Source organism: Alternaria dauci, chromosome 7 (genome assembly GCF_042100115.1).
Source record: "Alternaria dauci strain A2016 chromosome 7, whole genome shotgun sequence".
Classification (NCBI taxonomy): domain Eukaryota; kingdom Fungi; phylum Ascomycota; class Dothideomycetes; order Pleosporales; family Pleosporaceae; genus Alternaria; species Alternaria dauci.
The window spans coordinates 1,401,424-1,424,971 of record NC_091278.1 but is presented as its reverse complement, the minus strand read 5'-3'; the positions used below and the strand labels follow the sequence as shown (position 1 = coordinate 1,424,971).

The following is a 23,548-nucleotide window of genomic DNA, read 5'->3' as shown; positions in this document are numbered from 1 at the left end:
AGGAAGCTCTCCAGCGGAGAATTGAACTCCGGTCTCCCGCGCGTTGCCTTGTGAAGGTGACAAGCGGAAATACTGACCACTATACTACTGAAGACTGATCAACCTGATGGTTGAGTAGTTGTTGATGGAGGAAATGTAAAATAGATAATATATATCGTAAGCATTAACAGAGAAAGCTGGTCTGTCCACATCCAAATGTCTGCTGGCAACCTTGGTCGGATGGTGAAAATTTGTAAATGGGTCCAACGGATCTGACTCAGTGGTGCATGCGGAGCTTAGGAAAACGTGTACATTACAAAACGCCAGATATTCAAGCGAATCCTGCCGATATAGCAAGCCCGGGAGAATGCGCACGATAATCAAATCTGATGTGAATATGCCACAATTTCATTCTCACAATATGGGAAAGCTAATCACACACGGCAAATCAAATGACAATCGAATCTCACGATTTTCATCTACATAATCCTCATGTCATCATTACTCCACAGCACACATCTAAAAGGCCATGCTGCCGATTCCGAGGCCACGCCTGTAAATGATACCCGTACCAGTAAAGTTGCCAGTCTGAGTAACAAAGTTCTCCGTGCTGCTAAAGTCCTTGACCTTTCCTAGCAGGATCTCCAACATGCGGTAGGCAACGCCAGGCGTGTAACCAGGCAGCTCGTGGCCAGCGAGACGGGCGGTATAGAAAGTCATGCCACGCTCCGCAGTCCAGTATCCCTGGACGCCGGCGCCGGCAAGCGCACCGCCGTTGTACTCTGGGTGGTAGGGTGCATACAGAGGGGTAGACGGGTACTCGGAGAGACCCTGGGCGCCGTTCCAGGTCATGTTTTGGATGGCGAACAGAGTGCCGTTTGTGCTGAGAAGCATGTCGAGGTCGCCAGAGCCGATGATGGTGTTGTTGGTGTACTCGATGACGCGCTGGAGGACGCCGTTGTTCGCGGGTCCAGGAGAGGTATCGGAGCCCTCATCGTCGCCGTCGCCAAAGACGTTGGTGTTTGTGCACTGCAGCCATTCGGTGCTGACGTTGGCGTGCAGCGCTAGCTTGACGTCGGTGCGGTTGAAGTAGATCTCGGCACCTGGAGGAGAGTAGTCTCCGGTGTTGACTATGCCGAGCTGCGAGTATGGGTGAGGGCAAGTCTCGGTAATGTGGTAGATGTTGAAGCAAGGGTTGACCTCCAGGATGGCGGAGTAGAAGTTATCAAACTGGTCGCATGTGTAGTTCTCCGAGCTGTATGGGTCCGGAAGAACAGGGAAAGCACCCTGCGGCGGGGGAAACGTAAAGTACTTGTCCATGTAGTCGGTGTAGCCACACTCCTTGTGGTGCTGAGTGATCTGCTCCATGAATGTGTTGTTTAGGAACAGCAAGTTCTGCCAGAAGTTGACGAATGGGAGGAGGACGACTTGCTGCTGGATGGTTTCGTCACCAATGATGGGGTCGTTGATGGAAATACCAGCAAGGTTGAAGTACCTGTCGTCGTCGGCATTGATGAAGCTGTCGGCAATGTAGGGAACATAGTAACCGGCGTAAGACTCTCCGGTAATGTAGGTCTTCCAGTTGTAGAGCCCGAACAGGTCAACGAAGCTCTTGTAGAACCCACGGAACTGGTTGCCGAGCTCAACTTCGTTGGTAATGTTCGGTGTACCTTCCGAGTAACCAACACCCACGGGCTGCTCGACCCAGAGCATGTTGGTCAAATTCGTCCATGAGTAGGGGTTCTGGACAGGGGCAAGGGTACCAGACTCCCATGTAAAGGGTCCGTTCTCGGTGAGGAAACCGCTAAGCGAAGAGCAACCAGGGCCGCCATTGAGCCAGATGACAACTTCTTCCGGGGTTTCGGCCTGGGTGGAGGGGAAGAACCAAAAGAAGAGCTTCCGTGTCTCCTCGGGGTCGTCCGAGATGGGCAGCAGACCAGCGTAGCTCTCGCCAATGTCGAAAGGAACCTCTGGAATCCCAGTACCGTTGACGGCAAAGGCTACCAATCGATCAGTCGAGGTCTCGTGGTACGCTGAATGTTTACTTACACTGGGTCTTGTTGGTCAAGAAGAAGCTCTCAGCACGCCTCTGGATCTCAGGGTGCTTGAAAGACTCTCCAGGCATACGCCTCTCAACAGCAGGCCTGACCTTGTCAAATACACCACGCTTGTGTGGCGAGCTTCCAGCCAAAGCTGTGGAAGCACATAGCAAAGAGCCGAATACCGAAAGGAGCTTCATCTTGGAGTTGGCTGATGAATGCGCTGCGAGCTGCCACGGAAGCACCGGGTCCAAGAGCTCTATTTGAACGTTTGCTATGTGACGGCATTCCTTTATACAAGTCCTGACGCTTACCCGGAAGAGCAGGAGGTTACCAGAGTACCGGCAAGGCTCGGTAATAAGCCTCGCAAACGCCACTTTCTGGGTCGTGCAAGCTGTGCTATCGGGTTGAGGTTCGTAGCCGAATGGCGAAAGACGCGAGATGACGCAGTGGAAACAGAGGCATTCTCTTACGCACCTTCCTGAAGCGTGTGTATACGATAGTTAGACCGAGATTCTGGCATGTAGCTGGTTTGTGATTCGATGCGGCAATGCCTAGTGCATCCTATGTGCCCAGGCTAGTTCAAAGGTAAGCCTCGGTAGCGGATGCTTGTCAAGGCTTGGTCGAGCTTGTGGACCGGCGTGAGATAACAACGCGAGCGCTGCACCGCGGACGTGTACGTGATAGCACGCGATATTTTGCTCGTGTGTGTTTGTAAGGCCGTTTGCCAACTGCATTGTGTAGCTATGCCGTGGCGCTCAACTGCTACCGTTGCCTGTCTGCATGGCACCATGCGTCATCAGGCCCGACTTCAGCGTGACCAAGGCAGGCCGACGCATGCCGATCTTGTTCAGGTCGGGCAATAACAGAGAGGCTACAGGAATCAAGCTCAAACATCAAGGGCCGAATGGGAAGTCTATTAAATATCCTTGAGGCTTTTGGAGAGGCTGAATGGCGCTACGCGGGGACAGCCGAGACGTTGCTTACAGCCGCGTGCGCCACGGATTGTGGTGAGGCTGCATCGCAGCCAACCTCTGCAGCAATCCCTCGATCTTCACCCCTCAACACCAACATGCATCACGACTTGGAGACTTGGATCATGGCACGTCACAGCGTGGCAGCAGACATGGCCGTGGACGTTTCCGTACGCAAGGATTATTCACACGATGCAGGTCTCATTGTTGTCGCGTGCTGCGATGGTTGGTGTATCGCCTAGTTCAAGGGCCTCAGGAAGTTCGTGTCATCGAGCAACTCCCTGGCATCCTCGGCCTTGTCTTCTTTCTGCTGTCGTTCACCCACATGGACGCTCAGATCTACCAGGCCGTCGGCAGGTGGGGAGAACTGTCGCAGCTTGACGCCGCCCTCAGCAAAGATTCTGGCGGTCTGGTCGTCTACCAGATAGCCTTGGTTATAGACTACCTCGCTAATACCGACTTGTGTTATCTTGACACTGCACGTCAGGCAAGGGCAGGTGTTGCAGTATAGGATGGCGCTCTCGCCAATGCGGTCGCGGCCAGCTTCGAGCAGGGCATTTTCTTCGGCGTGCAGGCAGAGGCAGGTGGAAAGACCGACACCTCCTTGGGCGGCGTTGTTACAGCGGGGACCTGCATATCGTCAGCGAAGTGTTTTCTGGCTCGGCACGTGCAAAAGTACATCCGCCTTCGTTGCAGTTGGTCATGCCGCGTGGTGTACCGTTGTACCCGGTGCTAATGACACGCTTTTCTCTGACTATGCAGCAGCCGACCCGTCGCTTCATGCAGTTACTCCTGCGTGCTGCCAGATCGGCCAGCTGCATGAAGTATTGGTCCCAGCTCGGGCGCACACGTGCTTCGTCCATGAGGTTCAAGTGCAGTATGGCGGTCCGTAGGGCGCTCATGTCGGATGAAGAGTTGAGTAGCTTCAACTGTGCTCTCTGGAACAGTGCGCTGAGACCAGTTTTGGGAGCGAACAGGTGCTCGTCGTTACGCAGAACAAAGTCTTCGAGAGTTGGCGGTGTATGCTGAGCGGCAGCACAGCGGGCTTTGAAGCGCTTCCACCGCACACTGACGGGCGCATCGACGCTGACGAGGAGGAAGAAGGGCCGTCTCATGAGGGCGTCAACCACAGTTTCGTCCCATATATCCGTTAGAACGAATCGTTCTCTCCACCTCAGCGTAACGAAGTCAAGCAGCGCATCGATGTCTGGGAACGTGTGCCCCGACTCAGCCGACGACGTTGCTGGCGAGGGGACCCGGATATCTGAGGCGGATTTCTCGTCTGAAGGCGTGGCAGCCGTTCGTACCAGGCGCAGGCGGGTGAAGTGGTGCTCGTCGACGAGGTAGGACGCTATCGACGACTTGCCCGCGCATATTGCTGTGCTCTGTCAGCATCTTCTTACGCTGTGTCCGACGGTGCTTGCCTCCGCACAATCCAACAAGCATGGCAATCAGGGCCGGCCAAATGCGATGACGGTGGTGGAGTGAGTGGGTGGACCGGATCGAAGCTCGCTGTCACGGACGGACGGCTAGGCGCGTGGTGCGGCTGCAGGAACGCCCCTTAGCGCGGCCCCGCCCATAGACCCATGACAGTGATGGCGGCCGCGGGGTGAAGCATGCCGCTGCCTCGCCCATCACTTGGACCCTCACGGTCACATGCATGCGCCTTTGACCACCTCAGCTGTCCTCACCCTCTGCTCCTGTGACTAACTCTGCCGTCGCCTCCTAGGTCATCGTAGACCTTGCGCACCAGGAGCCCTATACCTCGTACCCATCGCCGCGCATCGCTACAGCCATCTCCATACCCCCTCCCCACCTTCACCTCCACCTCTCATCATGTCAACCCTCAAGTTTGCGCCGTGGCTGAGTGATGTCGACGTCCAGTTCTATGCCGCCCTAGCACACATCAAGATCAACCATGACAGACTTGATGATTCCGCGCGCAGGGTGCTCGGCTTGTACGAAGTCCGCCCTGGAGAGCATTCGTCGCGTTCTATGCGCGTGCAAATACACCCGAATGCCCTGACTTCAGACGAGTATGTCTCGATACTTGGCTCAAATCTCGCCCTTCTGACAGCTTCAGCACCCCTCCGACCTTCTGCCGCGCCGAAGGCATCATCAAGAACTGCAACACCATAGAAGACTACAAGAACCTCGATCGCGCCGCCATACTCGAACGATGCGCCCAAACAGTGTGTCTCTCCCTCCCCAACCCGCCACCAGCAACGCTAATCCAGCATAGATATGGGACGCCATACACGACGGCTCCATATACGAATGCCCTTCTCTCCTCTCCTCCTTCACCGCCATCATATTTGCCAACCTCAAGAAATACAAGTTTACCTACCACTTTGGCTTCCCCGCCATACAATCCGACCCGTCCTGGAAACAGATAGGACAAGCTACGAGGCTGCAGGCTAGAGAGACTACATACCTGGTGGATGCGGTGCAGACGTGGCGCTACAGCTCCGACGTCCGCCAGAGAGGCTTCTTCCTGGCAAAGCGCATACAAGGAGGGGGCGACCCGGAAGAGAGGCCAAAAACACCAGTCTCGCCACTGGAAGAGTTTGGATACACATGGGCAATAGGCAGGCTCGAGGCTTATGAGAACGGCTTCTTCGACAAGGTGGATAGTCAAGATCGCTTCATATGCTTCGCAGACCCCTCTACCTACGAAACCAACCCCGGCTGGCCTCTCCGCAATCTTCTTGTACTAATGCGGCATCGATGGCATCTGAACGAAGCTCAGATCATGTGTTATCGCGACACCCATACACGGCGCGACCAGCCCAACTCCCTCATCCTACACCTACGTGCAGACCCCACTCCCGATGCGGCACCTGCTCCCGAAGCATCAGACAGCCGTCCACGCACGCCGAAACTGCCCAAAGTGACGGGCTGGGAACGGACAGAAGCAGGCAAGCTGACCTCGCGGAACGTCGACTTGTCCGAATACATGGACGAGCGCAAACTCGCAGACCAAGCTGTCGACCTCAACCTCAAGCTGATCAAGTGGCGCATAGCTCCCACGATTGATCTGGATGTCATTAAGAATTGTAAATGCCTACTGCTCGGAGCGGGAACACTAGGCACATACGTATCAAGAACGCTGATGGGATGGGGTGTGAGAAAGATTACATTCATCGACAATGCCACAGTCAGCTTCTCGAACCCTGTACGCCAGCCTCTCTTCAACTTCAACGACTGCCTAAAAGGCGGCGCAAAGAAAGCTGAAAGAGCGGCAGAGGCGTTGCAAGAGATTTATCCAGGCGTTGATGCAGAAGGGCACGTTATGGAAGTACCCATGCTGGGTCACCCAATGACGGACAGCGCGAAGACAAAAGTCGAGTTTGAGAAGCTGCAAAAGTTGATTTCCGAGCACGACGCCATCTTCCTGCTTATGGATACACGAGAGAGTAGATGGCTACCAAGTCTCATGGGCAAGGCATACGGAAAGATTGTCCTCAATGCTGCGCTAGGCTTCGACACTTACGTGGTCATGCGGCATGGCCTAAAGACGACGCAAGAGGGAGAAGTGGAGCTGGGATGCTACTTCTGCAACGACGTCGTTGCACCCGCAGATGTACGCAACCACACATCATTCTGAGCAATACACAGCTAACGCAATCAAACAGTCCCTAAGCAACGCCACCCTCGACCAGCAATGCACCGTAACCCGCCCCGGCGTGGCGCCCCTCGCATCCAGCCTGCTCGTCGAACTCCTCATGTCCATCCTCCAACACCCCTCAAAAGCATGCGCACCGCCCCCCTCGCAGCAAAACTCAAAGTCTGCTCCAGCCCCCACACCATCCCATCCCGCGCTACCACCACCCTTCCAACACCCCCTCGGCACCATACCCCACACAATACGCGGCTACCTCTCGACCTTTTCGAATATGCAGGTAGAAGGCAAGCCGTACGATTGCTGCTCGGCGTGTAGTGACAGGGTGCTCGAGGCGTACAATGCAAATCCATGGGAGTTTGTCTCTAGGGCGTTGAACGAAAAGGGATGGGTCGAGGAGATGAGCGGCTTAAAGGAGGTGCAAAGACGAGCTGATGAGGCGGCGGCAGATGTAGAATGGGAAGAAGAGGATGAAGGGGGATTGGACGAAGAGGGCGAGATGCTTTGAGGAAGAGGATATAACTAGAGAGCGCTAGTCAACTACCGTGCATGTTTAACTGTCAATAATATACCCTGCTGCTTTACTCTTGTAGTGCACTGTTTCAAGTCTTCCACTGGCTCATGTATTCTGACTCGAGTGTGGGGGTAATGATACAACCTCAGATTGATGCTACCATACTACAGATACCAACCATATACCATGACAAGTAGGCACCTCTCTTACCAACTCACCACCCGGAGGCTACACTCCAAAGCTCTGCTATCCAACTCCATAAACAGCCAAGGCCATACTTTCTAGTAGGCAAAGATGCTCGTTAACTCCTCTCGTACACATACCGGCATTACATCCTCCCTAGCCGCTCATCACGTCACAGAAAAGCCGGCGTATCTTCCCTAACCAATACCAGTCCACCCCTCAACTTGCCTGCACTCCCTTCCATCGCCGGCGTACTCTTCCTCTGCTTAAAGAACCGATCGGCCATCCGCTGACCAGGGGTAACACTCCCACTGCGCTCGCCATCGAGCACTGCGTCGATGACTCTGCCTACGGAAACAGAATCGGGAACAGGTTCCTTGCTCATAGCTAGCGAGCTTGACGAGGTCTTGGGATGCGGACCGGGACGAGGGGAGACGTTATTCACGTCTGTGACAGTGGGTCGGCCTATATTGTTGGCACCACGGAGGTCGAATGCGCTACGGGGCCGGCGAGCGAGTTTTTCGGGAGACATTGGGCGGAGGGTTGCGCGAATGCGGGGGCGTAGAGGAGTCGCTGCTGGGCTGGGCTTTTGCTTCGTTTCGGTTCCTTCGGGTGTGAGTTGCTGATGGATACCAGGTGAGTTACGTGGGGTGATTGACGGGCGTAGCAGTTGTTGCGAGTTTGGTCGCGTCGACAACCCCACAGGTGTCGCAATTGATGTCTTTTGACTGCGTATCGATGGAGGAGTAGCGTTCTCCTTCCTTCTGGTGTCCACATCGTTCCTCAGTGCAGTGTCTGACACACGCTGTGAGGATTCATTTGTGACAGTGGTAGACAGATCAGGAACGGCTTTGGAAGCAAGCCTCAACTTGGGCGAGGGTTGAGACTTTGTTGCAACTGCAGGCGATTCGGAACGCTGGGAAGACAAGCTGTTGCTGCTCGGGTGCCGGCCAGTATCAGAAACTGGGAACCGGCCGTTCGTTGAAGGCGACCTGGGTGTCTCATGCAAAGAGCGGGGAGTGGATACCTGGGTTCTCGTTCTTGAAAGCGGGCGCTCCATGCTAGAAAGCGGCACTGGTTTGAGTTGAGATGATTCGTGGTCCTCCATCGTATCAATGGCCTCTGCTGGATGATAGCTGCAAGCATTCCCGTCGCGATTCTCGAGTAATGACAAGGACTTTTCAGCGGTCAAGTTGGCTGCTTCCACGCCACGTTTCCCACCACCCATGAGCTCTGGGGTATACGAGCAACGAGCATGCGAGTCGCCTGTCCTCGTTGTGTGATTGCCACCTGGTCGCGGGGTTGTAACATCAAGGGATTCTCGAAGGACAACCGTCGTATCTTCGTGCTCCGTGTGAGTGGTGCGTGTTGCCTCTGACCCTACCTTCTTAGATGGTGTCGTGTATTGATCATGAATTGTCAAGTCTTCTCGGCTGGTGAGCTCCATGCCCGAGATCTCATGCGACAGCCAAGCCCTCCAATCCCGACTCGTACGCGTTGATCCGCGACGGTGAGGGGAAGGCGTGCCTATCACATAACTTCTGACCGACTGGCTAGTGGAAATGACTGCTGAGCCGCCATCGTGAGATCGATCAAGCTCACCATGCCCCCCAAAAGACATGATGCTACTGTTCGGAAGGATACTGACACCATCCGTATTCCGTGAATATATGCTGGGAGACATTGGTGTCGTCGGAACACGAGAACTTGGTGACGCGGAGGTTTTCGGAGACACGGGAGGTCTATGTATGCTGTAGTCAACAACATCAGGTACCGATTCGACTTTCGTGTCATGTTGAATTACACATCTTGGTTGTTCTTGAGTCTGCTGAGTAAAAGTGGCGACACTGTAAGTTCTGCCTGTTTCACGCGGAAAGTGGAGGTGGTCGGCTTCATCGAGGGGTGTTTTCCATCGTTGATTCGCCTTTTCTACGCGCTTCTCAATCTGCAATGTCGATGGCGTAAACACTTGAACAGCACTACCCCTATCGTTCTGGCTATCGTCGGACTCCGGTGTAGTGGACGACGAAAGCAACCCATTGTCTCGTTGCTGCTCTCCCTTGGCGCCGTACATGCGACTTGTGGCGTCTGGAGCAGGCGACGAGTGTTGCCCGATGGGTGTGACGGTCCGGATAGTCGACCTAATCGCCCTGCCAAAGGATCTGATTGTGCTGGTCTTGCTCTGCGCACTTTGGGACGTCGTAGGTCTCCGCGATGGTGGTCGCTGATCCAATTCAATGCTGCCCTGAAGGTTGCGGCTACCGCCCGAATGCAAGTCTCGTGGGTGAGAGAATAGTTTCGTCGTGCTGGATTCGAATACGTCGCTCTCCGCTCCAGGTGTTCGTTGAGCAGGACTTGAAGACGATTGTGATTTTGACGATGCAATCTCTTTCATGAGCGCAGAAAACACGCGTTTGGGATCGACAGGCGTTAGTGATTCTTCTGTGAGGATCTCCATGGGCATTGGATCACGAAACGAGGCCAGGGGTGCGGGAGGTAGTGACTTCCGTCTAGAGGTAGATGCAGAAGCCTTGCGATCTGCCTCGCTTCCAATGCTGTCCTTGGACTCATGTATAACAGTCATGCGCTTCATGACTCGTTGCGGCAGCGTGTCGCTTGTAATGGATGTTCCCCAGCTCGTAATTCGAGATGCTGACACGTTTGTAGCATTGGCTTCACTATGAAGACTGCGATTGCTTCCAGTGCTATTGCTCCGAGACCCAGATCGGAGGAAGGTTGGGTAAGTTCTCTCGAGTGACGGTGTTCGGGTACGAATGCGGTGCAGCGTATCCTCATTGGGAGGGGGTATATCCAGTGCATCCTTGGCGGACGGTGGACTATAGTGCTCAGTGTGAAAGTAGTCGCGACTGGCATCAATCTGCTGAACAGGAAGGTTGGCTGACTTGCCCGATGTACGCCGAAACACTTTCTTGATCTTGCTTCTGAGAGAGCCGGAGAATGATCGCTTCTCCTTGATTTCATGGCTTGACATGGCGTCATTCGCAGCAATTCCCATCGTCGACTCGTCGAGTGTGTGCTGGTAACCTGTCGGAACGGAAAGGGATTCCGATGCAACACGCTTGTCCTTGTCTTTTCCTTTGTCTTGTCTCTTCTTGAATGACGGCAGGAACATAGACGGCTTGTGTTTCACTGCCTTTTGCTGGAAACCTTGCAGATAGTCATCTCGTACCTTGTCAAGCGTGGTGTCAGGCCCAATCGTGACAGGCATGCGGGGGCCCACAAGTGGTGACGGCCGAAGAGTTCGCGACGGCAAAGGAAGAGATGAGGCTTCTGATACTGGACTGACGCTAACCGGAGGCGGTGTGGTAAGGTATTTGGATGGTGGTCGAGCGATCGGAGATCCAGTCTGGACACTACTTGCGTAGTACATGGAGCGTGCCTTCCGTATCTGTTGTGAGGCAACGGAAGACGCAGTGTTCTGTCGAAATGACTTTGGCTGGGAATTGGGTCTGGCGTTTTCGCTGAACGTGACAGAAGACTGCGTCGATAGATATCGCGATACGGAAAGTGACCCATGAACGCTGGGATTAGGATTGAAGGGCGGAAATTGCTCGGTGCTCTGCTTCGTGTTGTCTGTCGAAGGCTGGAACAAGTGGTGGGTACTTCTAGTCTGCTCAGCGTTCGGGCGCTGTAGAGACCTGGAGCTCGACTCGCGCGGTGGAAAGTGGCTGCCTTGGGATGTGAGAGATTTGCGGCTGGCATTGCTCTTGGACCTTGCCACTTCCGAACTGCTCTTCGCGGTGCGGTCTGCCGCATCTTGAGCCTGCGCTCGGGCAAAGGCAGCCGTGGCCGCAGCCAGAGCATGCTGTTTGGTCGTGTCTAGATGCAGTGATTCGGTGACGGAGGTGGGACGTTTGCGAACCGTGGACGCAGACTTGGATTGGCGGAGACGGGCACCTGCATCGCTATTCGCGCGAGCCAGCATGGCATAAAACTATGGTTTGGTGAATTTGAGCGCTAAGAGGGTGCGGCCAACGTAGCAAAGTAGTGCTAAAGACGTGTTGACGGCATGTAGCAGAAACAGCGGGAATGAGGCACAGCCAACAGTATGGTATGATGGGTGTGATTCTGGATATACGGGAAGGAGAGTGACATGATGTATAGCATGCTGAGCAGGGAAGCGCACCTCAAGAATGGTCGTGTCTTGCCATGTAAAGCCCCACGTCGCTACTTTTCCAGGTTATGCAACGGGCACGTAGAGCACTGCGACTGCCACCACGATATCTGGCTGCTACAACTAACACCTGCTCATCTTGCCCAAGACGAAACGTGAGTCTGTTCAATTGTGGGGTGTCGCCGATGTAGATCGTCACATCTAAAATACGTCCCTGTGTCTGGTAAGCTCTTCACCTTCGAGTGCACTGGTCCGTCTTTCTTCCTCGTCTTCAGTATGCACTTCCAAGTAAGCAGGCTCCTTGTCTCCCACATTGATGGTCCAAGTCACAACAGTCATGAACGCGAACACCACGACAGAACTCAAGAAGGGCAAACCCAGCCAGGCGCCGCCAACGCCTATACCCAGTTGAAACAGCTCGTTCAGCAGTGGCCCGGCGACCATTGCACCAATGCTCTCCGCCATCGCAATAGTGCTCATCAGTTTGCCAATGTTGGGGCTCGACTGGCCGCCAACGACATGTATGGAGACGGATCGCATGGCAGCGTTGTATCCGGTACCCATGTTGTAAAAAAGGAGCCCAACGATCAGGAGAGAGGGGTGCGCCGCGATACCCATGACGAAGAAGGCGATTGTGGTAAGAACTATAGATCCCCGTGCAATCCACAGGTCCGCCCAGTGGGCAGGGAAATGCAGCTTCTTCAACAGAAGAAAATTGACCAGTGGAATCAAGACAGTGACGGCCATGAGGTTGGTAGCGGCGCGAAACGACAGCAAGTAGGCGGCTTTCTTGATCTCCCAGCTGTAACGCTTCGAAGCGTAGCGAACCAGGAGTGAAATGCACTGTCTGCCCAGTCTGTTGGCCAGAAAAGTGAAGACAACCATGGCCAAGGTCCAGTCGCTCTTGAGGAAATGCACCGCAGCCTGGAAGTTGCGCAGCTGTGCTCGCACTGAAAAGTCGCTGGTTTTGGGCTGTAGCTCAAAAGTCTGGTCGTCGCTATCTCTGGGCTCGGGCAGGTCACGGAGATGCAACGTCTCCGGAACAAACAATGCCACAACGACACCCACAATCTGTATCGCCAGCGACAGCAGTAGAGGCAGCCAGTTCCCGTTCTCCATAAGCCTCGCTGCCATTATAGGTGCCAGCATCTCGGCGACAAGAACGCAGGCTGTCAAATATAGAAAGATTGTGGTACGCTGTTCTGGGGGTGCGATATCGGAGATCATGGTGAGGCCGATAGCCATGGCCACGATTGGACCGCCGCCGATGATGGTGAAGGCGCTCGAGAGCCAGGTCAGCTGTAGAGGGAGGGAGTTGAAGTAACCTGATGGTGTTAGCGTGGTGCTTCTATCTTGTTGTCCGCCCCCTTACATATCAGCAGCACCCAGACAAAGCCGAGCTCTATTCCGACCAAGCTCGCTATGAAGATCCACTTTCTACCCACTTGATCAGCCCAAGTCCCTGACGAGGTCAGTACACGTCTCATATTCAGTTCGTACAAAGACATCGCCCACCATATGGCACCGCTAGGAGAATGCCCGGCAGCGCGCCAAACATCTCCTGCCAGCCAAAGATGCTCGCTAAGCGCTGCTGCACTACGTCCACCTTGCATAGCTGCTCCGGTATGCTTCCATCGCCGGGTATGACTGAAGGGTCTTGTTCGCGGTAGTATTTGAGGCAGAGGTTCTCCTCGTAAAGGCGCGTCATGGGTGCTTCGGCGAGGTAGGCGCCCACATCGATGAATGCGATCAAGACGAAGATGAGGACGACGAGAAGCACCCATGGCTTCTTGGTCGCTCTGGGCAGTGCATCGTAGGCCGATTCCGTTGGAGACAAGAGTATGTCGTCTTCTTCGATCGATTCCCGCGGCAGGTTCGACGGCAATGCCATGGCCATGGCATGTGTGTACCGCAAGACTTGCGACCAAGGGCGGATGTTCGATTGACACGTACGCCAATGCGCCTGAGCGACGCGACAGCTAAGATTAAGGGATGCACCTAGGCAGTAAGCAAGCTGCGAAGAATCAGTAGGTATTGTTAGCTATAAATCATCATGAGGGGATGAAGTTTCAACAGGGCAAGTCGTGGCATTTGCGACAATGCTGGGCCCGTGAAACGACTCCGTGATTACTCCAACCATGCATTAGTCCTCCGAACGCCGAGTGTCGAGTGTCGCGTCCATGTGGCGGAGGATTACGTCAGCAGCCCAGTTTAGACTGCCAGGTCCCGCCCCGCCCTGCATCAACTCCTCTGCTGCCATCAACATCAACACCAGACCATCTTCTAACGCTCAAACTGGTATAGCTGGTGATAGCATGAATCCAGACTCGGAGGACAGCAGTTATGCGCGTTTGTTGTCGTTGGTCGCAGGCATCACTCTACCCGCTGCGCCCACCGCTTGCATATCTACATTAGGCCGGATTTAGCCACCTGAGCAGACGTGAATAGAGGTACAAACGGTAAAGAACGGGGTTTTTTCGCATGCACGTAGTCCCTGATGTCTTCTCGCGGTATACTTATGGTACCACTTAGGCGAATCGTACGCATATGGTAAGGTCAACGATGTCTCCTTCACTCGCAGCAAACGCTCCTGTCACAGTACCAGAACGCAGGTGACTGTGGGTTTGTCTGATCTCGCACTCAGACGATATATAAAGTTCCTCTCTGCTGTTAGGCCTAAGTTTCTTGTCTACAATTCATAATACCACACCCAATCCTGTGAACGAGGTTGCAAATACTCCTGTACCTAGAATTATGTCTCCTTCTATACCTGATGGCGCCCATATTGCTGTCTGGAACCTGCTCTGCGACGGTATATATCCTTCATTTCCCATCTTTGAAGCTGCTTCTCCTTTACTAACGATATAATCTTCTCAGGTCCCTTTACTATTAATATCGCCGCTGAGAGTAGTACACCTCAAGCCGACCCTGGCAGGCCCCGATTCCTCAAGGGCGTTACCTTCCACCCTGATAGGGAGATGGAATGGAAATGCACCGTTCTTCCCTACATCCGCCTCCTCACTTTCACCGTCGCTTCCACCACCGATACGTTCTTCATGGGCGCCCTGCTCAAAGCCCTCCCTGGTATCGCCAACAACATCCTTAGAGTCGACATGAAAGGCTTCCATTGGTTCTCTGGTATCTCCGACAACCGCAAATCCAATCCCTTTATGATTCTCGCTTCAAATCTCCCTTCTCTAGAAGAATTGTCTTTTACTCTGCACACTTCGACCATCACAGATTCGATGTGGGGCGAGAGGCAGCTTCTTGAGCTGGAACGCACGAAGCCCAATAAGGCCAAGGAGAGGAGGGTGAGAACAGTCGCTGAGGTCGTCGGCCGGTATGGCATGGAACAAATCTTTCGCAGTAGTGCTCTGGAGCACGTCCGTTTGGTCTACATCAAGAGCGAAATGGTTACTCCTTTCGTTGTGCAGGGCAAGCCCGAGGTGGTGCTCGAGAACATCAGGAGGTGGTTGGTGCAAGGCTTCAAGCAGCATGGTCGAGATGTGGTTGTGGAGCTTTCACTTGCTGCTTGAGCGACTGGCGAGATGCGATGTATGACAGGCTGCACTTTGGAAAACAGGCTCAACGTTAAAATATATAATGGATACCCTGTGGTTCCAGTTTGAATATGAATATGGAAGGGGAATAACGCCCTCTACTGTACCCAACGCCTTTTCATTACATGTATAATGACTCAAGGAAATTTTGAATGCCTCCAGGCATGATTCCGAAAGAATGATGTGACCCTCCATTACCATGACTTATTGTTCCTACAAAATGACCTTCATTAGATGACGTTGATCGCGTCCTCATCCTCATCCTCATCTGGATAACCTCTTCTTGCGACGTCTTCATACAGACTCTTGAACCAGCTTCCCTGGCGGTCTAGTAGCTTGTGAGGACAACCGTACTCGACGAGTTGACCCTTGTTCATAACGACGACCTTGTCGAAGTCTAGGATTGTATCGAGCTTGTGGGCAACGGCGATGAGAGTGTGATGTGGAAACCTGGAGCGGAGGAGGCGCTGGACATGAGCATCGCTCGCAGCATCGAGACTAAACGGTCATTGTTAGCAAGTGGCCATCGAGAAGAGAGCGGTAGATTAACTTACTTGCTTGTAGCTTCATCCATGACGACGATTGTCGATTTGTCCCTCTTGAGCATTGCACGTGCTAAGCAGAAGAGCTGGCGTTGTCCGTGCGAGAAGTGAAGGTCTTCGACTTCGACGTCTAGCGGGTGCCCGTACTTCTCGGCATCACCCTTCGCCACGATGACATCCCATAGTTGTACATCCTTCAGAGCAGCCATGATGGCCTTGTCATTGGATTCTTTCAGGGGATCGGCGTTAAGGCGGACCGAACCGGGAAGTAGGTAGGCGTCTTGAGGTAGACCGATAAGTCGACTGCGAATGGTCTGGCGGGGAATGCGAGTGAGCGGAACCGAGTCGATGGTGATGCTACCACCGGAAAGCTCGACCATGCGGAAAAGAGAGAGAACAAGCGAAGACTTGCCGCTACCAGTGCGACCGACAATGGCGACCTTCTCACCAGGTCTAATGGAGAGGGAGAAGTTTGAGATGACAGGTTCACCGGGCCGGTGGCATGCTTCGATGCCTCTGAACTCGATCTTGCCGGCGCTTGGCCAGCTAGATGGCGGAATGTGGTCTTCGCCCTCATGACCCTCTGCCACGGCATCCGTGGTAAAGTTCTTGATCCTGGCTACACTTCCAATGTGCGTCTCGAGCTGGGTCCAGAAAGAAATGAGCAACTTGATACTTTGAGAGAAGAGTACTACGTTGAGTAGCGCGACACCAACATATCCCGCGCTCAGCTGTCCTTTCAGGGTGACCACAAGCACTATGAGGATCGTTGCAACACCTGCGACGACCAAGTCCAGTACGAGTGTCAACCAACGCTGAGCCGCAAAGAGCAGGTAGAAGGGCCTTTGACTACGGTCGAGCAAGGCCTTTGCCTTCTCTTCAACAAAACTCTGCCACCCGAATGCGCGGATAGTAGCTAAGCCTTCCAGTATCTCATTGAACTGAGAGTAAAGTGGTGACTTGGCTTCCAGATCGAGGAAACGAAGTTGGCGCGACGTGCGGAGATAGAACTTTTGGACAAAGAACACTGCGACGATAACAACAGGAAAGGAAATAGCTGCGTAAGGAGCAGCGACGGCGATAAGAATCATCTGTCCGATAACGAGGACGAATGTGGCAAACGTGTTCAGCGCGGCTACCGGCAGCTCCATGTCGATCAACATGAGATCTTGACTGAAGCGGTTGAGCGTGACTCCAGTATCAGTGGTAGAGAAGAAGGACATTGGGGACGCCAGGACTGTATCCAAAAGCTTCCTGTGAAATGCGACGCCAGAGCGAGGGACCATGGTTATGATGAGCTGCCAGCAACTGACCATCAGGAAGAAGAGCGCTAGCCCACCAAGCATGGCGTAGATGCCTAACCAGTATCCGAGTCGCTCGTTGGGGTTATCCTCGTTGTATTCTGCCCACATCTTCACCCAGACCGTAGGAAAGGAGATGCCAAAGATGAAGATGATGATAGAAAAGATAAAAATGATGGTAGGAATCCAGCCAACAGTGCCGATGTAGTATCGGTAGATGGCTGTGTCGCCAGTGCGGCGGTTTGCTTCAGCTTGGACGTCATCTTCGGTGAGCTGGTTTTCGGTGGCTTGACGCTCGGTGTATCCGGGCGGCTCCTCGTAGATGTGCTTCTCGGCACGGTAGTCCCAGTCGGCAAGTGCAAGATCGAAGTCTGACACATAGCCTCCCGACTTGTTCAGCTTTTCGAAGGGCCCTTGTTCCGAGATTCTGCCGTCTTTGTCGAGAGAAACAATGTGATCACAATAAGGTAGGCGTTTGGCTGTAGTAGAAAGGCGATGTTAGCGTATGCATGAGGTGAACGAAATGCTCGATACCACATACCCGATGACGATGCGACAAGAACTGTGGTTCGGCACCGCTTAAGTAGGCCCTCATGACCAAAAAGATTATGCCATATGCGGTTCTCAGTCTGGCCATCAAGGCCGCTAAGGCAGTCGTCAAGGATGATGATGTCCTTTTGAGCGTAGACTGCTCGGGCCAGTGCCTAAGGGGGGATGGTGGTTAGATAGATCCAAGAAGATGAAAGAGGGGTGCATGTTGGGGGTGTCTCACAATTCGCTGGCTCTGACCTCCACTCAATGCGATACCCTTGCTGCCGATCTGGGTTTGGTCACCCTGGGGTAACTGCCGTAGATCTTCATCCAATGCGCAGCTCCGCACAACCGAAGAGTACCACCGTTGATCAAACACTGCAGCACCGATGATGCTTTCCTGCACTGTGCCGTTCACGTGCCATGGGGTTTGGTCGCACAAGGCGATCCGTAGGGAAGACACCTGCAGGGTGCCACCCATGACAGGCAGCTCTCCAAGCACTGCTTTAAGCAGGGTCGACTTACCACACCCTACCGGTCCCACGACCATGGTAATCTTCCCGCGTGGAACGATCATATCGATACACTGCAAGGTACCAGATGGCTGTTTGACCGGGTCCCATCCGAAGTACCCGTTCTCAATCACGACCGCTTGAGAACCGAGAGCACTGTACTCTTTCATCTCTATGGAACAACGGCTCTTTTGAGAAGTCTCAGACCCTTTCTCTGACTCGGTGCCTGCAACTGAAAGGCAAGCCGTGCTGCCACCGTAAATGGAAGGAAATTTACGCTGCTCATCGCGCGGAGCCAATGTAAGAAAATCCTGAATTCGCTTGAACGATCCCACGCCTCCCATAAGCGAAGAAAGAGCCATGATGAGCGACCCGAGTGGTTCCGTGAGCAGTGTGAACAGAGAGAGTGAAGTGAAAACAGTAGCCGTGTCGAGGGTGCTTCGACCGTCGCTGTTTTGGGCGATGATGGAGAAGACGGCAAATGCCAGAATGGGTGATACGATTGGCGAGATGTAGGCTATCGATGGTCAATGCATGAATGCAGACTGCGGACAGTTTATGACTTACAGAATCCCATTGTCCAGATGAGAAGCTTCCTAAACTTTTTTGAGATTTCTAGCTCATCGACCCGGAGCTTCTGGAGATCGTCTCGCAGGACCTCAGTCAGACCACCCATCTTGACACCCTTCATCGAGTTGAGCATGGCGTTGGTAGCTGCAATGCGTCTCTCAATACCTTCGAGCCAGAGTGCTTGGCGTTGCATCACCAAGCTGGTGGCTGCTATAGAGCCGAGCAAGGATACTCAAGGGTAATTAGCGTGCGATTCAGCATACGATCATGGTGAAGCTTACCGACAGCGACGCCGATAGGTATCGCGCATGCCGCACCGAGTTGTCGCTCTAACAGGTACATTGCGAGGGAGATCTCAAGCGTATTAGACCAGATCTCGTGGCCAGTCTCCATACCAGTGACGATACGCTCAACGTCAGCACTCATGAGTGTGATTGATGACGCTGGATCCATGTCCGTCAATGTGACTTCTGTTGCTTTGTTGTAGAGCATAGAGACGAGACCACCTCGCATCTGTGTAATGAAGCGGAACGTGAGATGCATGTATTGCCCGGTGGAGACCTACGAGACATGTTAGTTAGGTCATCTAGGATGTAGGGAAATGGTCTACTAACTGCAATTCCGACAAAAACTATGATGTATGCGCCAATCAATCCATAACCGATGTTAGTAGTTTGCGCCGACTCAGCTTCCTGGGAGAATTTGACAGCTCTTTCGATCAGAAATGGCTGGCAAAAGTTGAAGGCAATCAGACATAGTCTCGGAGGAACAACTGCCAATATGGGCCATTTCAACCTCTCCAATGTCGTTCCGAAGAGAGAATGTGTACCAACATTAGCGACTTTTGCCCACGAAGATCCGATGAGATGATGCAAGTAGTCTGCTCGTAAGTGTTTGTCCAACTGGAAGAGATCGTCAACGGTCAGTGGAGTGGAGAATCCTTTCTTGAAAAGCGAATTCAGCCACCAGAACGTTGCCCGCTTGTACACACCACTGGTAGCCTCTGGTGGGTTTTGGGCGAAGTCTGGGAGAAGGTGTCGTCGTTTGTCTCGCGCTTCGACTATGGCGAGGAAGACCTTCACAGCAAGGCGTGAAGCAAAGACGGTAGCAACGAGGTCGAGCTCCGGTGAAAGTGCATAGCTGCGAGAGCGCTCAACGTCGAATACGCTGGTGAAGAGTAGGTATACGGTGAGCAGGAACGACGGGCGTATCGAACGCATGTGCTCAACGAAGGAGAGGAATCCCAGTATGACCGCACCGGTGAAGCTGATGGCAGCTGATGCGAGTTCGGCGCGGTTGTTGCGCGTCTGCCGGTTTGACCAGACGACGAGGAGTGCAAGCTCGAAGCCAGCGAACACGGCCCATGCTATCTGTCGGGCAAATATCAGTTCCATCATGGTCAAGCTCAAGTAGGATAACATACTAGTTTCGTATATATGAGAGTCGACCTCGAAACCTTTGTGTCTTTCCACCAGAGTCGATAGATTCTGTAAGGTGCGACAGCTAGCAACAAAGACAAAGGTATGATCGAGAGGAACACCTCAGAAAAGAGTAGAGTGAAATCGAACCCGCCACGGCAACCGGGGCCGGCATAGGGACCAAAGGTGTCGTCGGTCAAAGCACAATCGGGATCCATGGTTGCTGCCATAGCAAGCGAGAGACAGTCCGTCGAGGTTGTTCAGCAATGTAGATGGGACTTCAGAGGAAGTGCAAATGGGACAGGAGAGTTGATATTATGGGAACCCCACAATTGGTCCAGTAGTTCCAGTGGTTATGCTGATCATGCAAACCGGTGGCAGAATGATGATTTCTTTCTGTCCCTGCATTGGTGTTTCTAACTACCCGCGGTGAAAGCTTCAACAACGCGGTAGTACGTTTGGGGATCCCAAGAGTCCACTGCTCCGCAATGTAACACGGACACACACCATATCTTGCCTCAGGAGACTACTAGTAGCGCCTTACGTACTCGCGATGAGCTGAACCCGTTACTCAATTGCCATCTTCACGGCATGAGATTGACTTGGCTTGCCTTGATCGTCGTCATATTGCACCAAAGCGAGCGGCATGCAGATACAAGGACTGAGGGCTGAGCATATACCGGTAGATGGGTGGGTAACTGGGTATTCCGCAACCCGGTGCAAACCCAGTGCATGCAGGCCGCATGCGTCGTGTTGGACAATGTTCAAAGTGACAGGGGCATCACATGGTGTTCGTATTTGGTTTAGCCGTGCTGTCCACCCGGACTAGCAGCAACGACTGGCGCCACTCCCATCACCCTGCGTACTAACAGTTTTTGACGGCGGCTCGGGAAGGGGATCCTCAACCTTAATTGCGCAACCACGCTGTCAGCTTGGCACCGCTGTAGTGGCAACTTTGTGGCTTGTGGCTTGGAGATCGGCGCTGTCATCCCGATGATCACACCCAAAGAAACGTAGCATCTAACGCGACAGCATTGCTGTTGGTATTCCGTGCTCTTGACTAGGGTATCAAAAGTGTTTGAAGCGGTTTTCTTTCCTGTTTCGATTCTGTTGAATGCCAAATTTGGACATGCAAAGGTTCCGAAAAAGAAAGAGACATCGCTTGCGGCCGTTCATCGGCCCATGAGTCACCGAGACTTGGAAATTGACCTGTATTTCGAGACATGGGAATGCGACTGCCGAACGAAAATCTGCTTAACGCCAGAGCTAAGAGGATAATGTGGAGAAACATTCTCATTGCTCTGCCCGTTCTCGTCCGCGCATCGTGTGCAACAATGGCAGTCCAGGGCGCGCCTGCAGGCCGCACATATCCAACTACGGGTGTCAAATGCAACCCACGTTATAACGGAGGAGGCATCCTGAGAATGTGGACACGTTCGTGCAGTTGGCGGGCCGAGATCAGGATTTCCGCTCCCATGCATGGAGTAACAGCGAACTCGGCCTTATAGCATCGTCATGATGATTTCCGTAGCCGCGCGAACAAGAACGTTGGCAGCTGGCAAATAGCCTGATGACGCGGCAGTCAATCAGAAAGCCACGATAGAAACTGCTCGTACATACGAGAAAGTACAAGCGGGGAAGTCAAGCAATCGAGTATAACCACTGGAGATCCATCAGTGGAGGATCGACTGACCGTCAGCTGAGAGTGGTTCGTCGTTGACCGACTACCAGAGTCATCTTGGGATAGTATGAAGGAATTTTGACTCCCACGGAGCTGCACGCCGGCGGAATGCCAAATCGGTCATCGAAGCAGTGAGCCAGAAAGCTGGTTCGGTGTATTATGGATATACGAAATTGGAACTACGGAAGTTCTCTGTCGGTATTGGGAAGCCATGGCGACGCCGGTACAAATCCCAATACCGGTTGGTAGCTTCATTACAGGCTCACTGACGATCGATGCAGTGCCGATCGCATACGTTGTGATCGACTAGTGAAGCTCGCAATAAAACGCCGCCAAATGGCCCGGAAGATTCCACTACTGACCAGAAACTGTAAGTCTGTCTTTTGGTCCAGGCCGTGGCTTGCGCAGCCCGTATGGATAAATCAGATTTCCTGGGGTACCTGCAGGCAGACTCCTCATCTCTTGGAAAAGGTGCATACCCCACAATGACAGCTAAGTCTGGCGATGCGGGACAGCTCCATGCCCAGTGGAGCCGAGTGATTCAATGCGGCTGACAATGAGAGAGCAATGAATGACGCACGATTCGGGCTACATGATCGTTCGGAAGCGTGCTGTTCGTCCAACGGCTTACAAATACATCTCGACAGAGTGTACAACGAATACTGACAGTTCGGAAGGGACATGATCAGTCGCAGGGAGGCGATGCATGAGGATTGAGCTGCCCCAGGGTTGAAGTTCCGGTTGCCTGGTAATTAGCGGCAGGAGCCGGATAGCCGTAATCCACTCTGAAATACCTGGACCGGGTCTAATCAAGACGTACAGGACTTTGCAAAGTGTTGTACCCACCCCACCATCACAATCTCGTCTCTGGTGCGTGCTTCGCGGGAGCGGCACACGAGACTTGTTGAAGCATGAAGGGGGCGGGTCGAGCAGGCATTCCAAGTACGCGTCCAAGAGACAAGAAGATGAGGGACGTGGCGTAGGAACGAACGAACCCATAAAGGGACTGACAGCGGAGCGTAAATCGTGGTTGCGGAATGGTGCCCTGTAAGTGTTGGAAGCTCCGGAAGCTCAGGCTGACGCCTAGGTATTGATTACCTAGGTGGGTAGTGATAGAGACAGCGCGAAGCAAATTCCCGTTAGGCAGGTGACAAGTGACAGCTGGCTCTATGCTCGTAGGCGCCGACACAGGGCGAATGAGGAGAGGCATGAAAACGGAGAGCGAAGTCTGCCCCCTGGCGGCTCCAAGGCGGAGAAGAGCATCCGATCACGCCTAGGCTAGGTCAACACCAGATTCGGTTAAGCGTGACGTACTTATATAATCGCCCCGCAATTTTGTTTTCGCGCGTTTTGCCCCAACCAGCAGCGCCAGCGAGCCACCGACGCGTCCAAACCTCATCTTTCACCCATAGTCTCCGCCGCGTCCGACGTTCTCGTGTTCGCACGCACGCCACAATATGCACCCATTGACCCGCCGCTACATCTGCAGAGACTTAACCGCACATTGAAAGTCGTCCGCGTTACAGCCAGCCTCGCGGACACGCGACGCTCGTGGCGATCGTGGCCCCAGCGACAGAGGAGCCGTCCGTTGCTTTTTGGGCTCGAGCAATTCGGTCCGCACTACTCTTGGTGCAACCCGAAAAGAAACCTACCATGGTGTGCACCGCCCTCTGTCCAGGTGGTCTCCTGCGTTTGTACAGTGCAGGTGTTGCCAATCACATACATCCCCTATCTGTCCATGGCCGTCCGTGGGCCCCTGCACCTAGTGCTTCTTCGTTCTCGAAGACAATGCCTGTCTGCAGGCATCGGCTGTTCGCCTTCGCATACCATTCTTCTCCAGACCATGTGGCTTGAAACAGACAAGAATAACATGTAATGATCTCACCGCAATGCCGATATCCCGTATTAGGCGGTTGGGGTTTCAGGAGTATCTCTCCTGCCCCGAGGGCGATCCCAGGCGGTATATGCAGGAGCTGAACTTGAGGCC

The 23,548-nt window shown here is 53.5% G+C and overlaps 6 protein-coding genes across 6 annotated transcripts; 2 read left to right on the top strand and 4 right to left on the bottom strand.

Moving 5' to 3' along the window:
• Positions 1-498: 498 nt before the first annotated feature.
• ACET3X_007601 (uncharacterized protein) lies at positions 499-2,218 on the bottom strand (the record flags this gene model as incomplete). Its single annotated transcript, XM_069453765.1, has 2 exons — positions 499-1,979; positions 2,029-2,218. The coding sequence occupies 2 exons, from the start codon at positions 2,216-2,218 to the stop codon at positions 499-501; spliced, it is 1,671 nt and encodes a 556-aa protein (XP_069304764.1).
• Positions 2,219-3,230: 1,012 nt separating this feature from the next.
• On the bottom strand, positions 3,231-4,438 carry ACET3X_007600 (uncharacterized protein; the record flags this gene model as incomplete). The annotated part of the gene is made up of 3 exons (XM_069453764.1): positions 3,231-3,622; positions 3,672-4,370; positions 4,417-4,438. 3 exons carry the CDS (start codon positions 4,436-4,438, stop codon positions 3,231-3,233), a joined length of 1,113 nt encoding a protein of 370 aa, XP_069304763.1.
• A 191-nt stretch (positions 4,439-4,629) lies between these two features.
• ACET3X_007599 (uncharacterized protein) lies at positions 4,630-7,173 on the top strand. The gene is made up of 4 exons (XM_069453762.1): positions 4,630-5,028; positions 5,076-5,184; positions 5,235-6,575; positions 6,628-7,173. Exons 1-4 carry the CDS (start codon positions 4,829-4,831, stop codon positions 7,120-7,122), a joined length of 2,145 nt encoding a protein of 714 aa, XP_069304762.1. The 5' UTR covers positions 4,630-4,828; the 3' UTR covers positions 7,123-7,173.
• Positions 7,174-11,647: 4,474 nt separating this feature from the next.
• On the bottom strand, positions 11,648-13,343 carry ACET3X_007598 (uncharacterized protein; the record flags this gene model as incomplete). Its single annotated transcript, XM_069453761.1, has 3 exons — positions 11,648-12,771; positions 12,819-12,908; positions 12,962-13,343. The coding sequence occupies 3 exons, from the start codon at positions 13,341-13,343 to the stop codon at positions 11,648-11,650; spliced, it is 1,596 nt and encodes a 531-aa protein (XP_069304761.1).
• Positions 13,344-13,626: 283 nt separating this feature from the next.
• Positions 13,627-14,982, top strand: ACET3X_007597 (uncharacterized protein; the record flags this gene model as incomplete). The annotated part of the gene is made up of 3 exons (XM_069453760.1): positions 13,627-13,744; positions 13,979-13,996; positions 14,324-14,982. 3 exons carry the CDS (start codon positions 13,627-13,629, stop codon positions 14,980-14,982), a joined length of 795 nt encoding a protein of 264 aa, XP_069304760.1.
• Positions 14,983-15,057: 75 nt separating this feature from the next.
• ACET3X_007596 (uncharacterized protein) lies at positions 15,058-22,782 on the bottom strand. Its single transcript, XM_069453759.1, has 8 exons — positions 19,886-22,782; positions 19,077-19,832; positions 18,744-19,023; positions 18,460-18,693; positions 17,622-18,409; positions 17,391-17,553; positions 15,561-17,328; positions 15,058-15,504 (listed from the first exon to the last, which is right to left on the bottom strand). Exons 1-8 carry the CDS (start codon positions 20,108-20,110, stop codon positions 15,237-15,239), a joined length of 4,482 nt encoding a protein of 1,493 aa, XP_069304759.1. The 5' UTR covers positions 20,111-22,782; the 3' UTR covers positions 15,058-15,236.
• Between the last annotated feature and the right edge of the window lie 766 nt (positions 22,783-23,548).

Coding starts and splice junctions, on each gene's coding strand:
- ACET3X_007599 (XM_069453762.1), top strand. CDS start 4,829: ATGTCAACCCTCAAGTTTGCGCCGTGGCTGAGTGATGTCGACGTCCAG. Junction 5,029..5,075: donor AATGCCCTGACTTCAGACGA/GTATGTCTCGAT, acceptor TGACAGCTTCAG/CACCCCTCCGACCTTCTGCC. Junction 6,576..6,627: donor ACGTCGTTGCACCCGCAGAT/GTACGCAACCAC, acceptor GCAATCAAACAG/TCCCTAAGCAACGCCACCCT.
- ACET3X_007596 (XM_069453759.1), bottom strand. CDS start 20,110: ATGGCAGCAACCATGGATCCCGATTGTGCTTTGACCGACGACACCTTT. Junction 18,410..18,459: donor CATCTGGACAATGGGATTCT/GTAAGTCATAAA, acceptor GACCATCGATAG/CCTACATCTCGCCAATCGTA. Junction 17,554..17,621: donor GAGGTCAGAGCCAGCGAATT/GTGAGACACCCC, acceptor ATCCCCCCTTAG/GCACTGGCCCGAGCAGTCTA.